Source organism: Polistes canadensis, unplaced genomic scaffold, assembly GCF_001313835.1.
Source record: "Polistes canadensis isolate GaletaPanama2010 unplaced genomic scaffold, ASM131383v1 scaffold_29, whole genome shotgun sequence".
NCBI classification, from domain to species: domain Eukaryota; kingdom Metazoa; phylum Arthropoda; class Insecta; order Hymenoptera; family Vespidae; genus Polistes; species Polistes canadensis.
The window spans coordinates 36,169-57,046 of NW_014569576.1; the positions used below are offsets into that span (position 1 = coordinate 36,169).

General features: G+C 28.5%; 2 protein-coding genes across 4 annotated transcripts in view; one reads left to right on the plus strand and one right to left on the minus strand.

Moving 5' to 3' along the window:
- Nucleotides 1-1,467, minus strand: part of LOC106784052 — a 12,872-nt gene extending 11,405 nt beyond the window's left edge. Inside the window, exon 1 of the mRNA XM_014743155.1 lies at nt 808-1,467. The gene's annotated coding sequence lies outside the window, so the exon portion shown is untranslated. The remainder of the gene's footprint in view (nt 1-807) is intronic.
- LOC106784050 (DNA ligase 3) overlaps nt 1-20,321 on the plus strand; it is a 36,781-nt gene extending 16,460 nt beyond the window's left edge. For 2 of the 3 annotated variants that reach the window (XM_014743150.1, XM_014743152.1), the window contains exons 4-21: nt 12,811-13,052; nt 13,779-13,858; nt 13,945-14,022; nt 14,141-14,330; nt 14,420-14,575; nt 14,663-14,783; nt 14,864-14,966; nt 15,037-15,124; nt 15,200-15,277; nt 15,365-15,488; nt 15,568-15,638; nt 15,728-15,874; nt 15,958-16,169; nt 16,261-16,705; nt 16,851-16,964; nt 17,121-17,212; nt 18,793-18,883; nt 19,701-20,321. In XM_014743150.1, the coding sequence (XP_014598636.1) occupies nt 12,811-13,052; nt 13,779-13,858; nt 13,945-14,022; nt 14,141-14,330; nt 14,420-14,575; nt 14,663-14,783; nt 14,864-14,966; nt 15,037-15,124; nt 15,200-15,277; nt 15,365-15,488; nt 15,568-15,638; nt 15,728-15,874; nt 15,958-16,169; nt 16,261-16,705; nt 16,851-16,964; nt 17,121-17,212; nt 18,793-18,883; nt 19,701-19,853 (2,585 nt within the window). In that variant the 3' untranslated portion in view covers nt 19,854-20,321. Of the gene's footprint in view, nt 1-12,810; nt 13,053-13,778; nt 13,859-13,944; nt 14,023-14,140; nt 14,331-14,419; nt 14,576-14,662; nt 14,795-14,863; nt 14,967-15,036; nt 15,125-15,199; nt 15,278-15,364; nt 15,489-15,567; nt 15,639-15,727; nt 15,875-15,957; nt 16,170-16,260; nt 16,706-16,850; nt 16,965-17,120; nt 17,213-18,792; nt 18,884-19,700 lie in introns of all 3 variants that reach the window. The other variant, XM_014743153.1, reaches the window with a different exon arrangement.
- Nucleotides 20,322-20,878: the final 557 nt, after the last annotated feature.

Sequence of the window (20,878 nt, forward strand, 5' to 3'; positions counted from 1 at the left end):
CAACATTATCATTCGTCAAAATCGAATATAAATAACTGAGGGAAAAGGTATAAGAAAGAATAATGTCAAAAAAGAAAAAAAAAATATCTATATGAAATGTATCCGTCTCTCGTTGAATATAATAAAATAATTAGATAATTTTGTATTTTTGTATTAGCATTAATTGTTCATTTATTATGGGTACGGGGTTTAATAAAATAAAATGAAAAAATATGAGAACGTAAGAAAACAGTTGTGAAGCATAAACATTTGAAATTTAGAAAAATTAATCATTATAAGGTGTTCTGTTTATAATGGGGAAAAATAATTATTTGATTTATTCATTCGTTTATAATATTATTTAGTTGTTGCACTTGACCTACTGTTCTCCATGCATCCTATCTTACGAAAAACTTTCCACGAGGGTATCCAAAGTTTAATATTTTCTTTTTTGTTATATTATCTGCGTTGGTAAAATAATAATAATAATAATAATAATAATAATAATTAAAAAAAAAAAAGAAACGAAAGATTTCGTTGCATTTTTATGGAGAGAAAGAAAATGAAGAATAATAAAAGAAACAAAGTGTCGACAAAATCCTGTAAGTGGTATTCGTATTTATTTATCGGTTCTTAACTTCATGCTTCAATAAAGTCGAAGCTAAACAATGCAAAATCAATTCGAAGTTCATCGACAGGGACGAAAAGAATGATTTAAATAAATCAACGAACGAACGAACGAACGAACGAACAAAATAAATGATCGCTTATTATTAAATAATAATCTACTTTGATAAATTAGCAAAAAAAAAAAGTAAATATACTCACTGTTGAATAAATCGAAACTGTCGTCTCTTCGTGTGTCGTGGGGGAAGAAAAAATCTCGAGAAACTACCACCCCCTTTCTCCTTTTACACCCCCCGCACCAGAGTATTATAGTCTTAAACGATGAGAATAAAGTTTATCGATTGAGCCACACCAAATATTACATGTACGTATTATTTATTCAATATAAAAAATATAGTCTTAGAAGAAAATGAATAAATAATAATATAATTATTACTTATTATTATTATTCCTTTTGGAATTGTCAAAAGGAAATAAATGAAAAATTGTTCGATAATTCGGGTTGGGAAGAAAAAAGCTCAAATTATATTGATTTTCTTAGTCACCCTTTCATTGGATTGTTTTTAATTGTCATCACGGAACGATATTAATCGATCACTTTTCTTTTGCTTTCTTCCTATCGATTAAAATCTTTCCTGTTAAATATCGATATATACATATAAATGTATCTTTATTTTTTTTAACGAAATATAAAAGTCAAACGTTATATTTCGTTTATATCTTTATAATTATTATTATTATTATTATTATTATTTTGCTTTTGTTTTCGTCTTTGTTATTTTGATCGAATTAATAACAACCGAGATGATTTAGGAATTTTCGTGCACTTCACAATATCACTCTTTTGCGACTATTCGTTCTTGGGGCATGCCTCTCGTGTCTTATAAGTCTTCGTATTCCCCCACTTAATCAACTTCTTTGGTTTGTAAATGTTGATGATGATGACGAGCCCCTTCTCGTGCAGCCAGCTTGGCTCCAGACTCTCTCTCCTACTACTACTACTATTATTTTCTCTCTTTCTCCCCGCACCCCCTCTTTCTCTCCGTTACCCCTTCCCACTCTTTTTCTCTCTTTTCCTCAATTTCATCTTATTTTCGCACACTTTCTTACGATAAGCCTTCTTCCGTGCATCATCCAACATGTGTATTATAATACGTATGTAAATATTAAAATTCTCACTTATCGCAATATTGTATATATTGTAGAAATAATAATTAATATACATATAAATAAATTGTCGCGTGAAATTTTTTTTTTTTTAACAAAAACCAATGCTACGAAAAGTTTATCGATGATTGTTAAATTAGAGCGAGCTTTTAGGGTTGAACAAAGCACGAGTAAAAAAACTATATATTGTACACATATATATATATATATATATGTATATATATATATATATGCCATATATATATATATATAGGCAAGGTATATATATATACGTAATTTTTTGTGAAAAAAAAAAAGAAGCGATCATCTCACTCTGCCCTTTTTTTCGATTGCAAAAGAAGTATGATAAGGTCGACAATATAAATCACGATAAGAACGAACGGTTGCGCGAGAGGAGTGGCGCGATTTGCCTCCCCTTAACACCACGACCCCCCCCCCGCCGCCGGCCCCACCCTGAATAGGCGAAATTTTGATAAGAATAAGAACTTTACTCGTGCTTATATTAATCGTTACAATATTATGTTGGATTTATAATTACGAAAAGAAATGTATGTATTAGAAGAAAAACAAAAAGTTCACACACGTTCGCATTTGTCAGTTTGTGTTTAAAAGAGGAAAAATGATGATTAGAGAGTACGATTAGGTAAGGAAATGATTATTGCTTCACGTGTCACCGGAAATGATAAAACACAAATCTATCCAATCGAATCGTTTCGTTTCGTTTCGTTTTTTTTTTCTTGTGTCTATCATTTTTAATTTAATAAGATGAAGGAAAACGATTAGATTTCTTTGAATCAGTCTGTGTTTCATTTCGATGAGCGAACGAAAAGATCGAATTATAAATTCAAGTTTAATTATTGGCAGATATCCAAAAAAAAAAAAAGAAAAAACAAAAAAAAAACAAATTGACGAACGTACCAATTTAAAGTATATATATATATATCATTGCAACGGCCTTTCAAATGTATTTATCTATAAAACACGATGATTTAACTATTACGTCAAGAACGGCCTAGCCACGTTGGATTATTGGTTTACGTCAAATCATTAAAGTCAAGGAACTTGTGAAGCACGGTTAGTAATAAAATGGATGGTTAACCTGTTCGGAAAAAATAAAACCCCACAAAGAAACGATAAAAAGATGTAAATATGTATTACTCTTTGATAGTATTGAATAGTATATGAGAGTTAAGGGTTTTTTTTTTCCACAAAGAAATGATTCGAATTCGAATAAAAGGAAAAAATAAAAAAGATTTATCTGTTACGTCGTTTATTAATTATTATTACCTGTATTATCGATGATCTATCAAATTTTTACAATTAAAACTCGTTTTGACATTTCTTTTTATCATAATAATAGATATANATATGTATATATGAATAATAATATTAATAATAACAAAAAGATATAGTTTGATACGTACGAGAATTTTTGTAGAAAAGACGAGGAAGGGGGAATGAAAAGAAGAAGATGGCGTAGGCGTGATAAATAATATTTTCGGGACGATAAATCGTCGTCTTCTCTGAAAATATAAATGAGAGGCGGATCTACGCCTTATGTTATACATGCGTAACGTTCATATGTGTACAGTATATGTGTATTTATGTATATTAGGTGTAATACTACTGGGTGTTTCGTAAAAAAGAAAAGAAAAGAAAAAAAAAGAAGAAAAAAGATTCGTTCGAAATCTTTTATTTTACTTTTTATTTATTTTTTTTTTTTTTCGTATTTTTGTTATATAGGAAACACAAAAAGAAAGGTTTATTTCTATAAAATGAAATTATTTATTTATAATTATTTGTATATGTGAGTATATATATATATATAATCCGAATAATTTTTCGAATAGTATTAAGAAAAAAATGTTTCAAATAAAAGTAAGGAGACTTGAGTCTTATATGGTCAGCCGGATGAGAATTAATAGACGTTAGTTTTTTCTTTTTACATTTTTTTGGTCAATGAATAATTGCAATTTGTAAATCGATTCGTATGATTTATTATTCATAATTGATTATTATTACAATTAGTAATCTCGCAATTAAATATTAATTTAAATTGCGATAATTATACTTGTGTTATTATTAAAATCATATCGAAAAGAACGATCTTAATAAATTTTCTTAAAAATTAAAATGAAAATAATCGTGTGATGAAGAAGAAACTTAGGCGTGTTTCGATAACGTGATGATAATGTCAAGGATTGTAACGAGCTGAAGTTCAAACGATAAATCTCGATTTTAACCGGTGTTGATCCTTCGAATCTTTCATCAGAGGATTAGAAAGACATACCACGTAGACGTAAAAATACGCATACTTAGACGAGGATAAAATTTTTTCACAAAAAAAATTTTCAATCTGGTCATTTGCATAATAAAATTGTATATATTCGAATTGTACGGGAAAATATTTTAAAGACAAATTTGTAATATTTTTAAATATATTATTATTGTTATCTTTATATATTATATATTACGTATTATTTATTATTAATATATATATATATAATTATTATTATAATAAGAAATATTAGAAAATTTAATGTTCATAGTTTCGCAAGAATTATTTTATTTTTTTGTAATGATGATAATGATGATATTGATGATGAAAAATAACTGTAGATGTATCGGTTACTATGCCTGGCTTACACGAGAGACTACTACTAACATATTTATCACCACTCTACAGTTTGTTCTACTCTAATATACAAAAGAAACGTAATATTTTGATAAATTGTAAGTTTCGGATATTTTTGGTTAGCACTACGCATCTTTTTTCAAGGCCGTGCTATCCACACATTAACTTTTTATTACAAAAATAAAAGCTTAACTTCGAAAGCATGTTTTATTCGTATTACACATGTAGTATTAGTTTTGAAAGAAAAAGTAATAGACGAATTTTCTTGTCGAAGAAAAAATATCTTTTGAAAATATCAAAAAATATTATTAATTTGCCGATCGTTTTTAATTTTGACAAATTAATGAAATTCAAAATATATAATAATTCAAGAAAATAAGTTTATGCGGAAAGAAGCATGGGGGGTGAGGAGAGAAGTCGCGTGGGTGGACACACACACGAACATTTTATTTTTTCATTGACCCATAGTAAAACTCCTAAAACTCGTAAATCTTCTTTTTTCTTTCTTTTTTTTTTTTTTTACGGAGAAAAATATATCCGGAAATTATTGATGGACGATTTGTATAATAAAAAAAAATTGTTCTTTCGTGTCGCGTTTCAATTTTGAATTTAAACAATTTTTAATTTCATTCTCTTTTCGATCCGTGTTTAATCCATCCAAAAAATTTTCTATCCCGAAATTCGAGTTGATCTCGAACAATTTTTATTCGATCGTGTGTACAAATTAACACGCAAAATTATTAAATGTAACACTATGAAAAGATTAGAGTTTTTTAATTGTCATAATAATACGATTTATCGTTCCTTATGTTTACAGTAATCACTGTAATAATTTTCTCACTTTACATTACGTCTTCGCAAATCTTCGTACACATACACACATTTATATACGAACGTATGTATATAGTCTGTCGTTGACAAGAAAACACAAAAAAAGATTTATTCTTTTAATTCGTTAATATTGTTGATTAAAAATTTGTTAATTGGATAATAGAATAGATTGTTTTTAATAAATAATAATAATAATAATAATAATTTGTTCGCGTTCTATATAGGGGAAGTGGAATTGTGTTTCAAATTTTTGCTTTACGTGATTTGTACGAATGTGAATTGGAAAGCAAAATAATATATATGTATTATATCGATTGAAGAGCAAAATAGGGAATATCTTTTTTTTTCTTTCTTTTTTCTCTCTCTTCTTTCCTCTTTCTTTTTCTTCTTCTTAATCGCTTTTTACGAGCGATATCTCGAAGAAGAAATGAAGTCACCATCGAAGAACACTATTTTCGACGTTCCTTTTCAAAGGAGAGATCTCTAATTGCCGTCTCGTTAATTGAATCTTTTTATCGGAGTCTTCGAATAAAAAAAGCAAAGAAAAAAAAAAGAGAGAGAGAGACGGTTTTTATCTTAGGTATGAACTTTCGTTCTCGGTTACTCGTTCCCCCACATTTTCGTTTTCGTTCATATCATTTTTCTATACTAATTAGCTTAACAGTAAAAAGAATACGAAAGAGTAAGGAACGTACGTTCGATGAAGAAAAAAAAAAGAATTGGATGGAAAGAAGAGTAGGATGGATGTTAGTGTGGTGGGGAAAAAGATTTTAAAAAGAGAAAATAAGGTTCGAACCACCAATTCACGCGTTTCTTATTGTTAATTATTTTTCTTTTTTTTTTTTCTCTCTCTCTTTTTCTAAACTATCGCGAAGAAAAATAAATACAAATAATTAATAGACGTTGTATGGTAGTGTTTGTTATACGTATATCGATTTTTGGATTATTATTTCTCGTCGATTTGTAACGTTTTAAAAATCTCCTAGTTTTTTTTGGGATTTCGTAAAACGATGAATATGAAAGAAAAGAAAGAAGGAAAAAGAAAAAAAGAAAGAAAGAAAAAGAAAGATGGGAGAAGAAAAAAAAAAAGGAACTGTTAGTTGGAAGGAAAAAGAAGAAAAATAAAACCAAATAAGAAAATGAAGATAAGAGTAGATGATATATATAAATATGTACGTAAGAGTAACGTAATACTATTAATACGTTTATATATACGCACGAGTACTTCGCATATAAGAGGATGAGTGTTAATAAAAATAAAGAGAGAGAGAGAGAGAATATTAAAACTCAGAAAAATAGAAAAAGATCGACGTTCTTCGCACGATTATCGCATTGAAAACTTTATCGATCAATGACTTTAAATAAGACTCTCGCACTGATATCCTTGACCCGATATCGTGTCCGATATTTTCTCGCACTCGCTCTTTATTTTGTATGAATTCATTTTTTTTCATCTTCTTCTTCTCTCTTCTTTTAATAAAATTAACTTTTTTCTTTTTTTTTTTTTTTTCTTTTTTTTTCTATTTCGTTTATATGAAATATTATCAAAATTCGTCGAAAATCGGTAATCACCCGTACGCGGAGTGTAATCGATAAGGATGAATTATATAAAAATAAAAAGAAAAAGAAATAAAACGAAGCAGTTAATCTTACTTCCTTCAATTTATTTTCTCTCTCTCTCTGGTAATTAAAATTTAACTAATACTTTATTTCATCGTTTAACACGTTGAGCGTCACGCAAATTCTTAACGAAATCTCAGTCAAGCCACGTGCGTTACTATTGAAAAAACAGTTAAATGTCAGTCATTGGCGACTGACACGGCCTAAACTGAAAATTCAGTGTCGGTCAGTGCTGACTGACAGATTTTCGTTCATACAGGAAAACTGTTCCTTAAGAATTTGCGTGGCGTTCAATGTGTTAATACTTAATTGTTTTTTTATTTTAAATGTTAATTTTTTATTATATCAACTATATTAATAATTAAAACTAACATTTAGGTAATTAAATTTCGTTTACTTCTTGGATAATTTCATAATAATATTTGATTAGTTATACGAAGTATTGAATTTTAATAGAGGAAGAAGACGTCAACGTCACGTTAAAATCTCGAATGATCTCATATATGTGTATGTGTGTGCGTGAGTATATCTGTAGAGATGGTTCTCAAACGATCATTATTATATGCGACATGAACGAGAGGAGCAATCTTCCGCTCTAAGATTTCGTCACATTCTCAATGCGATTAGATTCTGATAAAACATCTATTTATCAACATTTACGCTCTGTTGCGTTTTCTGCGATTTCTTCTTCTTCTTTTATTATTATTATTATTATTATTATTATTATTATTATTCTTTTTATTCGGTCCCAACCATTTCTTTTTATAACGTAAGTATGTATTTCACGATAGATGTATTTCAAATTGAACGTAATTCATGTTCACAGTAGAAATGAAAAAAATAATCGTTTTTTTTTTAATTTTTTTTTTTTTTCTTCTCCTTCTTCTTCTTCTTCTTCCTCGGACGAAGATAAATTAGAAACGGTCAACATGACGATAACGACGTCTCTCTTACGCAATTAATTAATTAATTACTTAACATACAAATTTGCGAAATTAAATTATTCGATATAATTTCAGAAAAGTGTGAATTCATTTTAATTTATTGAGAAAAAAATTAATTTAAACGACTTTTTAAAAAAGTATTACGACGGACCCTAACGTAACGTTAAATGTTTACGCGTAAGAATGAAAAGAAATCGTGTAAAACAAATTTAATCGAATTTTCGCGCAAATTTTGGGTCATAATTAAAAAATTATTGTCTCGGTCTCACGTAGGAACGAATTCGTTTTATCGAATTCGTCGAGATAACGACTAATTGAAAACATTTTAATTTAACCATTTCTTCTTCTTCTTCTTCTTTTTCTTCTTCTTCTTCTACTTTTCCGTTCCTCTTTTTTTGGATTTTATACAATTATTTTAAGCAAGAGTTACACCCAACAAATAAAAGGAAAAGAAAAGGAAAAAAGAAAACAATATATTTATAAATTGTGCATTTGAACTTTGGCGCGTTGTTAAAAACGTTCAAAACAACTTTTTTAAAATGAACAAATGATATTTTCCAAAACATCAATCGATAATTAATATATATATTTTTATTAATCGACAAAAGGTCCTCTATCGTGTGTGTGTTTCTTTTTTTTTTCTTTTTTATATGAAGAAAGACATACCAAACCATTTGTCTCTTTTAATTTTGTTAACTTTATATCTTTGTTCATAATTTATTTTCAATTTAATTTAACAATCAACTGATATAACGTATCATTCAATGTAAAATACTCCTCTGGTCAATCGATAACACTCGAAATGTTTTTCACGATACTACCCTCTTTTCTTCTTCTTTTATTTCTTGTTTTTTCTTACCCTTTGAATAGGATACCGTTCATTAAATGAGATGCGTACTGGTCTTTTGATCTTCGAATGTCTATCCAATAAAAGAGTATTTGCTTTGTTCTTTCCTTCTCTTTTTTATATTATTTTCTTTTTCTTTTTCTTGTTAAATGCACGATTGGTATACGTTGAGAGACACATGAGCGTGTGAAAGGTATCCACGTAGGTTAAAGAAAGGGATTTATTTACAAGTATTAAACTCTCCCACCTTTGTTACTATCTCTCTCTCTCTCTCTCTCTCTCTTTTTTATTTTATTTTTTATTTTATTTTTTATTTCCTTCATTCTTCTTTCATCTTCACTTTTCTTCTTCTTCTTCTTCGTTTTCCTTTATCTTCTTTCTTTTATATCAATCACCGAAACTGATTTTTTTTCTTTTTTCTTTTTTTTTTACCAACATTTAAGAATGCAAGTGTAACGTTGCAATAATTATCCCCGGACTTTGACATTTACCTAAACTAGAGCTCGGATTATCTTCTCGATGAACAAACGAATGTAAGGTATCGTTTAAAAAATCACCTTTACATTTCAACTCCATTCTCGAATGCATTTAATACGTATATATTTATTTTAAACACGTGTATACGTTTAATTTGTAATATGTAGAAAAGTATAATACATATATACATGTGCGTATTATAATAATGTAACGTAGAAAATTATATTACGAAATAATAATAATAATAATAATAATTAATGCAAGTATTCATAACGTATTGATAATTAAGTTAAACCAGACGATTTGTCGCCGTTCAATTATCACGCTTGAATTCACTTTGAAGATACGAAATGATTCTATCCAACCAATTGGTTCGATCATCTGTAAAATGTGCTCACCCTTTATTTTCTTCCCTGTTCTTTTTATCACCTCCCATCATCTCGCTTTCTCTTACTCTCTTTTTCTTTTTTTCTCTTTTTTTTTTTTTTATCTCCGTCTAAATAGTTTTCTCTATATTTTTCTTTGAATTCAAAATTAGCGAAAAAATAGAAAAAAAGAAAAAAAAGCAAACAGTAAAAATAGATCAATCGAATCGAATCGAAGTTACGAGACTAATCGTTCGTAAATTCGATCGACCTTGGAATACTCGACACGTAGTATATAGAGTTCTTGATACAATGATAATGTCAATCGAATAAATTTAACAATTGTATCGATTTATATGATGCAATTCAATCATCATTGGCAACGGTGCCATCTTGAAAAGAAAAATCTTACGGAACTTAACTTTATATGATATAATCGAATAATTACACTAATCCAAATTTTACGAAGCTTTCTTCCTTTTGTTTCTTTTTTTTTTTTTTACGTTGTCGATAATTTTTTAACAAAAGGGAAAAAAGGAAAAGAAAAAAAGAAGTATATATATTACCCTAATGAATTAATTTTCACACATTAGAATTTAAACGATATATATAATAATGAAATAAACGTTAGTCCTTATTAGATCTGACAAATTTCACTTTAATATACTGCTGTCTCATGTCGGTTATGAGACACAATGTATTCACATTATGAAGAAATGATTTGACTTACTTATACATTGGTTAGTTGATTTGACATGAATTGTGTTAAATAATAATGAAACGTAACGATTAAAGTTCACTCGGATTGTCACTTTTATTATTATTCTTACATTACTTTCATTCAAAAGACTGCCGACAAAAAGAAAGAGTGAGATAGATAGAGGATGAGAGAGAATCTTTGTAAGATGGAAAACCAATCGTTGTTTTTGCAGTTAGGGGCTAGATTTTTTCGCCGAATGACCTGGGGAATCTGCGCGAACAGATTGTGTCCTCCTCTCTTATTTAAATGACGACAAAGAAACAAAGATGATGAAAACGACAATCGTGAGATGTGTGTGGTGGAGGTTCTTGGCCTCGCATGGAGGAAAAGAGATCATCCATGAGAAAATAGATATCTGTGCCAAATCCCGGTGACTTTCCATTGCGAACTCACTGTTCTAACGAAGTCTAGTCGATCTGCTCGTTGAAAAAATGATTAGAACGGAAAATTAATCCAATGCATTTCCAAATAATCATCGTTCCACGTTTGTTTCCTTCGGCAATAAGCATAATGGATTAGAAAATTCGTAATTTTATCAATGTATTCGATACATTTTATACCAAATTTAATTATTTATAATATTAAATGAATAATTTAATAATTAATATATAAATTTATTTATATAATATAATCTTACGTTTATTGTGTTATTCGAAGTATCCTCCATTATTTTCGATGACATCTTACAGACAATTGTCGAATTATTTGACCAAAATGAAAGATGGCGATTTTAATGGAATGAATTTAATATCAGGGCATCGAATTATAATTGCTATATCTAATACTTTTTTATATGTAATCATCGTATAAATGTTTCACGTAGGTAATGTAATCTTAATACGTTATAAAAGTTAATTTGGGAATGATTTTTGACAAATTTTTGTAGAAACCCAGTTTTCTTTATGCACCGATAATTATGCAGTTTTAAATAAAATCGTCTTTTATATTCGTATTATTAAAATTACACAGACTTTATATGTAAACTAATAAATATCTTAAAAACGTCGAATTTTAAAAATATCACAAATATAAACTATTGAATTATAAAATTTAACTCTTCCCGCGTTTAGAAAACTTTGAAACTTCAACCATTAGACGTCAGCCATCTTGGAAGCAACACCACAAACGTTATCTACGGACTTAAAGAAAAATAACGGGAGTAGAGAAAAATTATAAAAATAAAAAAGAAAAAGAAAAACTAAATAAAATGAAATAAAAAATAAAATAAAATAGAATTGTAACTTCATATTCGAAAATAGATCGGAAAACGAACGTACGTTAAAGTTTGTCTTCGTAAGTAAGTATATATATATATATATATATATATATACACAAGTATTGAAGTAACTACGTAAGGAAGCACGTGGCGTGAGTTTATCGTATTGTCGAGAGTTAGTTATTACGTTATTTCTTCTCTAATTAGACGAAATAAAATGACGGCATTCTTGAATCATCGTCGTAATATACGCATACCGCTTTCTCAATCGGCGAACGATTTCTTCTTATCTTCTGTAATTCGACGAATCCTTTCACATAAGAAAAACAGAGAAAGAGAGAGAGAGAGAGAGAGAGAGAGAGAGAGAGAGAGAGAGAGAAAAAGATGGAGGGAAGATGGGAAGTTAAAAAAGAAGAAGAAGAAAAAAATATGTGAAGATAAAGATGAATTTAATACAAGATGGAAAAAGGAAGAATAAAAATGATAAGAAAAGAAGGATAATATCGGACAAACTAGATGAAAATAAGAAATGATGGTAAAATAGATGAAGATTAAGATGAATTTTATATATACAAGATGGCGGAAGGAAAAACGAATAAGATGAAGAAAGAAGAAGAAGGATGGATGGATAGAAAGAAAAAGAGGAAAACATTGAAAAATGAGAAAATGAGGCATAGAAATAAAGAGGGGGGGGGGAGAGAGAGAGAGAGAGAGATAATTATTCTTAGGAATGCGTAACATAAATACGAAACGGAAAGTTACGGAGGCGATATACCCGCGTGTAATAATTCAAAAGAGGCCTATGAGATATTCAATTGATAGTCTGTCGCGATGATGATACTCGCGATGCATCAATTCCTTCCACGCCCATTGAATTGATTTCTCCCTGACTCTCGTAGACTCTTGGTCGCCTTTCCAAGTTATAAACACGCACAACACACACACACATATAAGCTTTCTCTTTTTTTTTTTTTTTTTTTTTTTATTTCTTAGTACAGTGATCCGTTCCAAGAACGGATCTGTCTTTCTATCTCTCTCTCTCTCTCTCTCTTTCTTTGATGCACTTAGAACGTATTTCAATATTTTTTTTACAAACAATTTCCAGCAAAGCGGAAAATCTTTTTTGACGTATCGCACGAAGTCGACACTGTTTTCGTGTTGCGCGCTAACTCTATCATTATTTTTATTTTCTTCTTCCTCTTAATTTTATTATTATTATTTTTTTTTTATTTTTTTATTATTATTATTATTATTATTATCATCATTTGTTTGTTTGTTTGTGTCATTTGAATTATCTTGCCTTTTTTGTTTTTCAATATTATACAAATAATTTACTGTTCAGACGGATTCAAGAGCGACGTCGTGCTTTGGTGTAAACTGCTATTACCGCAAGCAGCAAACAAGAGAATTTACAATTTGCAAAGTAAACAATTGATCAAATTGTTCGCACGTATATTGTTGCAAGACGAAGAATCCATGTTGGAAGATCTCGAGAATGGTGATATTGCCGAAACTATTCGTATATTTTTCGACAGTAGCACCGCTGTCACTCCTTCAGCCAAGAGTTTACTCACTATTCAAGAGGTAATTAAGAATATTAGGGTGAACCAAAAGTTATTATACGTAAACTGCATGTCAAAATTTACTTTGGAAATATGGTTAAATAAAAAAACGCACGAACTTTTTTGTTCACCTTAATAATTTCATTCGTTTTATATTTTACATTTGCCGTCGAATTTTTTCTTTCTTTTTCTTTGCATCGCGTTATTCGTGTTTATAAATGCTCGAGTGAATTTTTGAAGGATCGATTTTGAGTCCCCCTTCGTCCCGTAGGGATCAGAAAATGTAACATTATAGCCGACTAAACGGATTTTTTTGTTCTTTTTTATCGTCCGTACAAAATCTCCATTTTGAATAAAATAAACAAACGTCGGGGTCAAGGTAGGATTTCGTCGTCGAGATCCTACTTCGAATCCAATCAGAAAAAAATATGAGAATTTTCCCTTGGCCAACTTTTCTTGATTTCTTTTTTTCTGTTTCTTTTTCCTTTTCTCGTCGAAAACAATTCGACCCTTCTTTAAGCCAACTTCTCAAAATGTATTTTCTCGTTCTATTTCAAATCCACTCGTCAAATCTAATATAATTTCTTCTTCTATCTGTTTGTTTGTCCGCTCGATAAAATTTTCTCTTTAAATAATGCAATGGAAATAGAATTTGTCATATTCGTGATTTTTTTTCTTATTACTTTGTTCTTCTTTTCAATAAGATATAAGTTCCTTTTTTTTTTTTTTTGACTATAAATTATTATAGGTCGACCAATTTCTCGAACATTTGTCGCATTTAACGAAGGAGGAAGAACAAATCAATCACTTTAATTCCATTATTGGTAGGTAAGTAATGTATTTTGTAAAAAAAAGGTTTCGTACAATATTTTATTTATAAACATTTTTTAGTATCTTGTATTCTGTTATTTTAGATGTACCGGAAATGATTTGAAAATGATTATAAGGCTTATAAAGCACGATCTTCGAATAAATGCTGGTCCTAAACATATGTAAGTAGTATTTTTTTTTTTTTTTTTCCTTTGTATTTCTTTCTATAATTATGCAATATATAATTTATCAAAAATTGTTCTATTTATTTTATCTATTTAATATTATTTATGATAATAGTCTTGGCGCCGTTCATGAGGATGCATATAAAGCATTTCAAGTATCAATGAACTTGGAAACAGTCGTGGAACGATTTTTACCGAGTACTTCTTTACCATCACCAACTTCAAAGAAGGGAATTACTTTATTAACTTCACCTGGAGGTAGCAAAGTATCTCTCTCTTTAATGACTCCTGTCTTACCAATGTTGGTAAGTATTAATTGTTAGATATTTTTGTCTGATACCATACGAGGAAAACACAGATAACTACATTATCGACATGACAATTTTATTTTTAGGCCGAAGCATGCAAGTCTATTGATATGGCAATGAAGAAGTGTTCTAATGGGATGTTGTCTGAAATTAAATATGATGGGGAACGTGTTCAAGTACATAAGAGGGGTTGCGAATTTAAATACTTTAGTCGATCTCTTAAACCGGTGATGGCACATAAGGTTAATTGATTATTTTATAAATCATATATAATTAATGGAAAAAAATATTATTGCAGACAATTATAAGACAAAAAATAATAATTTCAGATAAGACACTTTAAAGATTACATTCCCAAAGCGTTTCCGGATGGCGATGATCTAATTCTCGATTCTGAAATTCTTCTGATTGATAATGAAACTGGAAAACCATTACCATTTGGAAGTTTAGGTAAACATAAGGTAATTGTAACTATGTAATAATTGTCATTGCTATTTAATTGTAGGTTTATACTAAATGTTTGTCTCCAGTTACTTATGTCTACATGTTGCAGAAATCAGAATTTAAGGACGCAAATGTCTGTCTTTTTGTATTTGACTGTATTTATTATAACGGGGAAATACTTATTGATAAGTAAGTCTAAATAGAATAGTTAACTATATATCTTCTGTAAAGTTGTTGATAACGTTTCTTTGATTTTTAGATCCATGCTAGAAAGAAGACAGATTTTGAAGAAGAGTATGACGGAAATACCAAACAGGATAATGTTGTCCGAAGCTCAAGAAGTTCATGTAAATAAATTTATTTTTAAGTCTGTATATCTTTGGAGTCATTATTTTCAAATAATCACTTTATCGTGATTTTAGAATCCCAAAGATCTGGCAGAGATGATCGCTAAAGTTTTGAGATTGGGACTCGAAGGATTAGTTTTGAAAGATATTAAGGTACGTATTCATATTAACATTCATTTTTTTTTAACAAATCATACTATTAATTATTATTTAAATATATTTCTAAACAAATAATTGTAGAGTAAATATGAGCCTGGTAAAAGACATTGGTTGAAGGTAAAGAAGGATTACTTATTCGGTGGTGCAATGGCTGATAGTGCAGATCTCGTTGTTCTCGGTGCTTGGTATGGTACCGGCCAAAAAGGTTCATACATTATTTTCCGTTGATTTTACAGTTTCTTTTTTCTCAAAAAATAATATTACAAATATTTTCTTTTTTTTAGGAGGAATGATGTCTATATTTCTTATGGGTTGTTATGACACTGATAACGATAAATGGTTAACAGTAACAAAAGTGAGCAACTTAAAAGATAAAATTTGAATTGTACAAAGTAAAATTGTAAAATAGAAATGATAAATAATAAAAGATCATTAATTAATTAGGTACATTCAGGTCACGATGATGTAATGTTAGAAGCTCTTCAAAAACAACTTGATATGGTTAAAATAGGTAAAGATCCAAGCAAAGTTCCAAAATGGTTACGAGCAAATAAACCAATGATTCCAGACTTTGTTGCAAAAGATCCAAAGGTGATTAAAATACGTTATGTATCATTTTATTTAAATACTTTTATTCTTTATTAATTATTAATTACTTTTCTACTTGATTTTAGAAACAACCAGTATGGGAAATCACTGGAGCAGAATTTACAAATCAAGGAGTACATACGGCAGATGGAATTAGTATTAGATTTCCACGAGTAACGCGAATTCGCGATGATAAGGATTGGTCTACTGCTACGAATTTAAATGAACTTCGTGATTTATTTAAAAGAAGTTCGGAATCCTTAGATTTTAGTAATTTATTGGGAACCAATAATAATAGGTGAGAATTAACACGAATGAATGAACTTTTGCTTTTAAAAAAACATGGGTTATTAACAATTTATATTTTCTTTTATATCATTTGAATCAAGCGAGAAAAAAAATACCGATGTTGTTGCTTCTACTAGTTCTATGCAAATCAATCAAACTGCAATCTCTACCGAAGCTGCTGTTAAAAAAAATATTTCTCCGAAACAAATTAAAATCGAAGAAACAAGTTTTGACAACGACGAAAATATCCAAGAGGAAGTTAAAAAAGTAGGACCTAAAATTCGAGTTAAAAAAGAATTTCATATTAGTGAACCAAGTACGGATACAAAAAAGACAGATATAAAGAAAAATATTGAAAAGTACAAAGAGAATGTTAAGGAGAAAAAGGAGCCAGATCTTTTCGATGTCAATTATGATCCTGATATAATAATAAAAGAAGAAGTTCGTTTAGATGAAAATTTAAAAAATGAAGAATCCAAAGTAGAGAGTGAAATTGATTTTCAAGAAGATTCATCTGCTAAATATTACTCTTTCGTTGGAAATGACGTATGTATCATTTTTCCTTTTTTGTTGTAATAATTATTTTAAATATTTTTAAATTTGATTAAATTCTATTGGAACGTAAATAAATGTTTTCTTTTCTTTTCTTTTCTTTTTTTTTTTTCAATTTATCGCTGAGACTTGACAACAGTACATCGAATACAACAAAAGAGGAAGCCCTTTAAATTGGATCAAGGATCGAAAGCCGGGAAAAGGATTACCACTTGACGCTCAACCCTTATCTGACAATATGGAGGATGTACTTGTAAGATAACATATCCATATAATACACTTTTACAATTATCAACAACATTGAGCATTCACTTTTCTATATTTTTCTTTTGTTTTGTTTTTGTTTTACCCACAAAAAAAGGTGTTATTTATTTTGTAGCGTTGAAATTTAATTCATATTTAATTACAGAGATCAAAAGGCATTTTCGGGGAAGTTCGTGTCAGCTTGGCGCGAGATATAAAAAAGAAAAGACGAAAACGTCTTTGGCGAGAATTGAAAACGTATCCTTTCGATATTTCAATATTATTTACAAGTTTTTCGATTATATATTAACAATTAATTATAATAGTTTTTTTGCAGACTATTTAAATTAAATTTTTCTTTTTCCAGATTTATTTACTTTAGAAAATAAGTATCTACTACGTCTGAAGTTTTAAACAATTAGCTCAAATAATCTTGAAAATGGATAATTGATTTTTAATATTAGCTGTGAACTTTTGACACGACCTGTATTATAATCCCCTTCTATTCTTTTTTTCTTTTTGTATTTGCGGAATAGCAGAAGTCCACTTATGTTTGAATATTTATGCATGTGACAGTATCGTGATTTACGAATGACATGATCGATACTACATATGCAATATGTATAAACTATTAAAAGCAATGCGTTCAAGTATTCCGAGCTATCGTTATTAAGAGAGTTTTCCAAATAAAATAAAAAAATAAATAAAAAATAGAAAAGGAAGAAGATAGAGAGAGATGGCGGTAAAGAGGGAGAGAAAGAGAAAGAGAGAAAATAAAAAATATGGAATACGTGCAAGAACGTAATATGATCGAAACTTTTTGACAGTACACACACGTACGTGTGTGTGGGTGTGTATATAAATTGTAATTTTTTTCGAATGAATATAATTAAATACGCGAGCGTGTCTATATATTCTCTAAAATTTTTATTAAAATTGATTAAGCTAGGTAACTGGAATACAACATTCTAGGTGTATAATAATTTTTAACATAAAACATTAAATTAAATATATCCTTTTAATATAAGAATGAAACGAATATAGAAATATATACATATATTCTTATTTTTATCGTTATTTATTTTCTTCTTAGGTGTTCACATATACGTTGTACGTGGTTTATAATAAAAATCAAATAACAATAGCTATTAGACACCTTTTAGGTAAACTTTATTAACGTAATGATATATTTGATGAGAGAGTAATTTGATCTGTTCAAGCATACATAAGATAGAAATTTGTTCGATGATTTAGTATATATACATCTAAGTGTGTATAATTAATGTAATTTTATGGTTCTCTTGTTCTCTCTCTCTCTCTCTCTTCTTCTTTTTCTCGTCTCCTCCTATTTTCATTTGGAATGATGAATTACATGTTTGGTCTAATTGTAAGTAATTTCATCTGGTTGACCATAGTGGAGAGTAGAACATGCTTGATGAATTACTATACTTAAGTGATATATTGTAGAATTATTCTCTCTCTCTCTCTCTCTCTCTCTCTCTCTCTCTCTCTCTCTCTTTTTTTCTTATTTTCATTCAGAATGACAAAAGTTTTTTATGTCAAGCTTTGTGTTTCGTTATGAGTAGTTTTAAATTTTGTTAATTATTCTAAAGAAGAAAGGAAAGAAAAAGAGAACAAAAAACAAAATTAGTAGTTTCAAGGATAACAGATTTAGAAACTCTTGGTAAAAAAATTTGATTTGCAGTATTCAATTCCTTGAGAAATTTTAAAGTGAATAATATTTTTATTAATATTTTGTAAAAATGCGTATATATTGTTATTAGCATAAACATTTAAGTGAGGCATATTTTCCTTAGTAAAAATTACGAAATAATCAGACTGGGAGCAGTTATTTTGAAAGATTCGGATCGATGCATGTCTACTCATGTGATTCACGATCGTAAAGAAATTCCATCGACAGTTCTGAGGGTTTGTTAACTATTATTTTTGTTTACTAATATTGATTAATGTAGACATTTTTCGTATGTTTTAATATCATTTATTATTCCAGACATCTTTTATATCATTAACATTTATTGATTCAGATATTTTATACGTTTGGAATTTTGATATTTATTATTTTAATAGGATCTTAATCACATTCGAATTTTGGCGCGAATTTGTTTCTATCTTCTGATTGGATGGTTACGAAAAGAGCGGCAAATTTAATCGATTCTCTCATATATGGGATACGACACTAACAAGATTAATCATAGAATTAATTCCGAAGCCATTATCGAGGTGCTTCATCGTTTAATAGTTTCCCTAGCCTACAAGATGTCTGCTGGATTTAATCATCCATGACCTATGCCAATTAACCTTTACACGATGTTCTAGCAATTACCAAATAAATCCCATAACCCTAGGAAGTCATAAATTAGAACACATATTCAATATTCATAGATTTTCTCATAGATACGTTTCTAAATTATTTACAATAAGAATTTTTACCAATAATCAATGATTGTTATAAACATTCTTTATTTTTTTTTTTTGTTAATCAAGCATGCAGGTTTTTGTAAAATTGTTTTATTAAAGATAACATTATAAAGTATTTTGTTTACTGAAACATTTTTTAATATTTTATTATATCTAAATACTTAGTACTTTTTATACTGAAAATTTCGACATTACTCGTTGGACAATTTAATATTTATATAGAATTTCGAAATAAATGAAAATATACGTATGTATTTATTTTATGATATATATGCATTATATGGTATATAGTTAAATATTTTTATAGGATTTTCAAGACGTTCCGAAAAGTGCAAGACACGTAAACTCGTCCTGGTTGGAAGAATCAGCTGCGTCATCGGAAATGAAGGATATTTATTCGTACGCGGTAACACTAGTTGCGGATTATTGTAATTGTTCTTGCACCTGTTCCCATCGATGATGAACGAGCTTCAATCGGAAATATAATTTTTTATTATTTTCTCTTTTTACCGATTAATCAAACTTCCATACATTTTATAGATATTTTATTATTGAAAGTAAATATTTTTATTCGTAATAAAAAAACAAAAACGAGTAGAAATAATATGATAGATAATGTTTAAATTTTTAATTGATCGGTCGTTACTTCGAATATTATGAAATTTACGCATCTTATTTTATAAACAAATAATCATTTTTATTTATTTAATGTAAGTTGAAATAAAAATAATGCTAGGTGATGCCATAAAAGTTAAAATCCAATTTAGAAGCCATGTGTGAAACTGAATGTCCTGAACGGAAAATTTTATATCGCGAAATTTTAATTAAGACACACCAAAGGTAACTATACACTTGTACGGTTTAAAGGATGAAATGAATTAGCCAAAGTTAATGAAACTTTTTGCGAAACTGTCGCGTATCAAGACAACGAGAAATGAAAAATGGAGAAACAAATTTGAGTTTATCTTATTAAAATGAGATTGAATTGTTAACATTTTCCATGCAAAAATACCTTGGAATAATTTATATATATATATATATATATATATATATATACTTTATGGATACATAGAATATTTATTAAAACATAATTATTGTATTACGATATTTATCTGATAGGATTAATTAGAGTTAATAATAGTAATAACGAAATATTATCAGATCTTTTTAAAACAATAATTAAATGCATATGGATTAATTTTATAAATATGATAATTAGGTATACATGTTATTCTTTATTAAACCATTAATTAAATTTTATATACAGAAATATTTTCTTTCTATACAGAAAATAATCAAATAAGATTTGATGGAAATAAATACTTTATTAATGTTCTTTACTTATACCTAATATAGAATCTTAATTATAACATAAATATATATATATTTTTTTAATACCGCTTTTTTTTTCATTAGACATTAACATTAAAACTTATTCAACCAACCAATTTTATCTTTAATTTATATTATTTAAGTACGAATTCA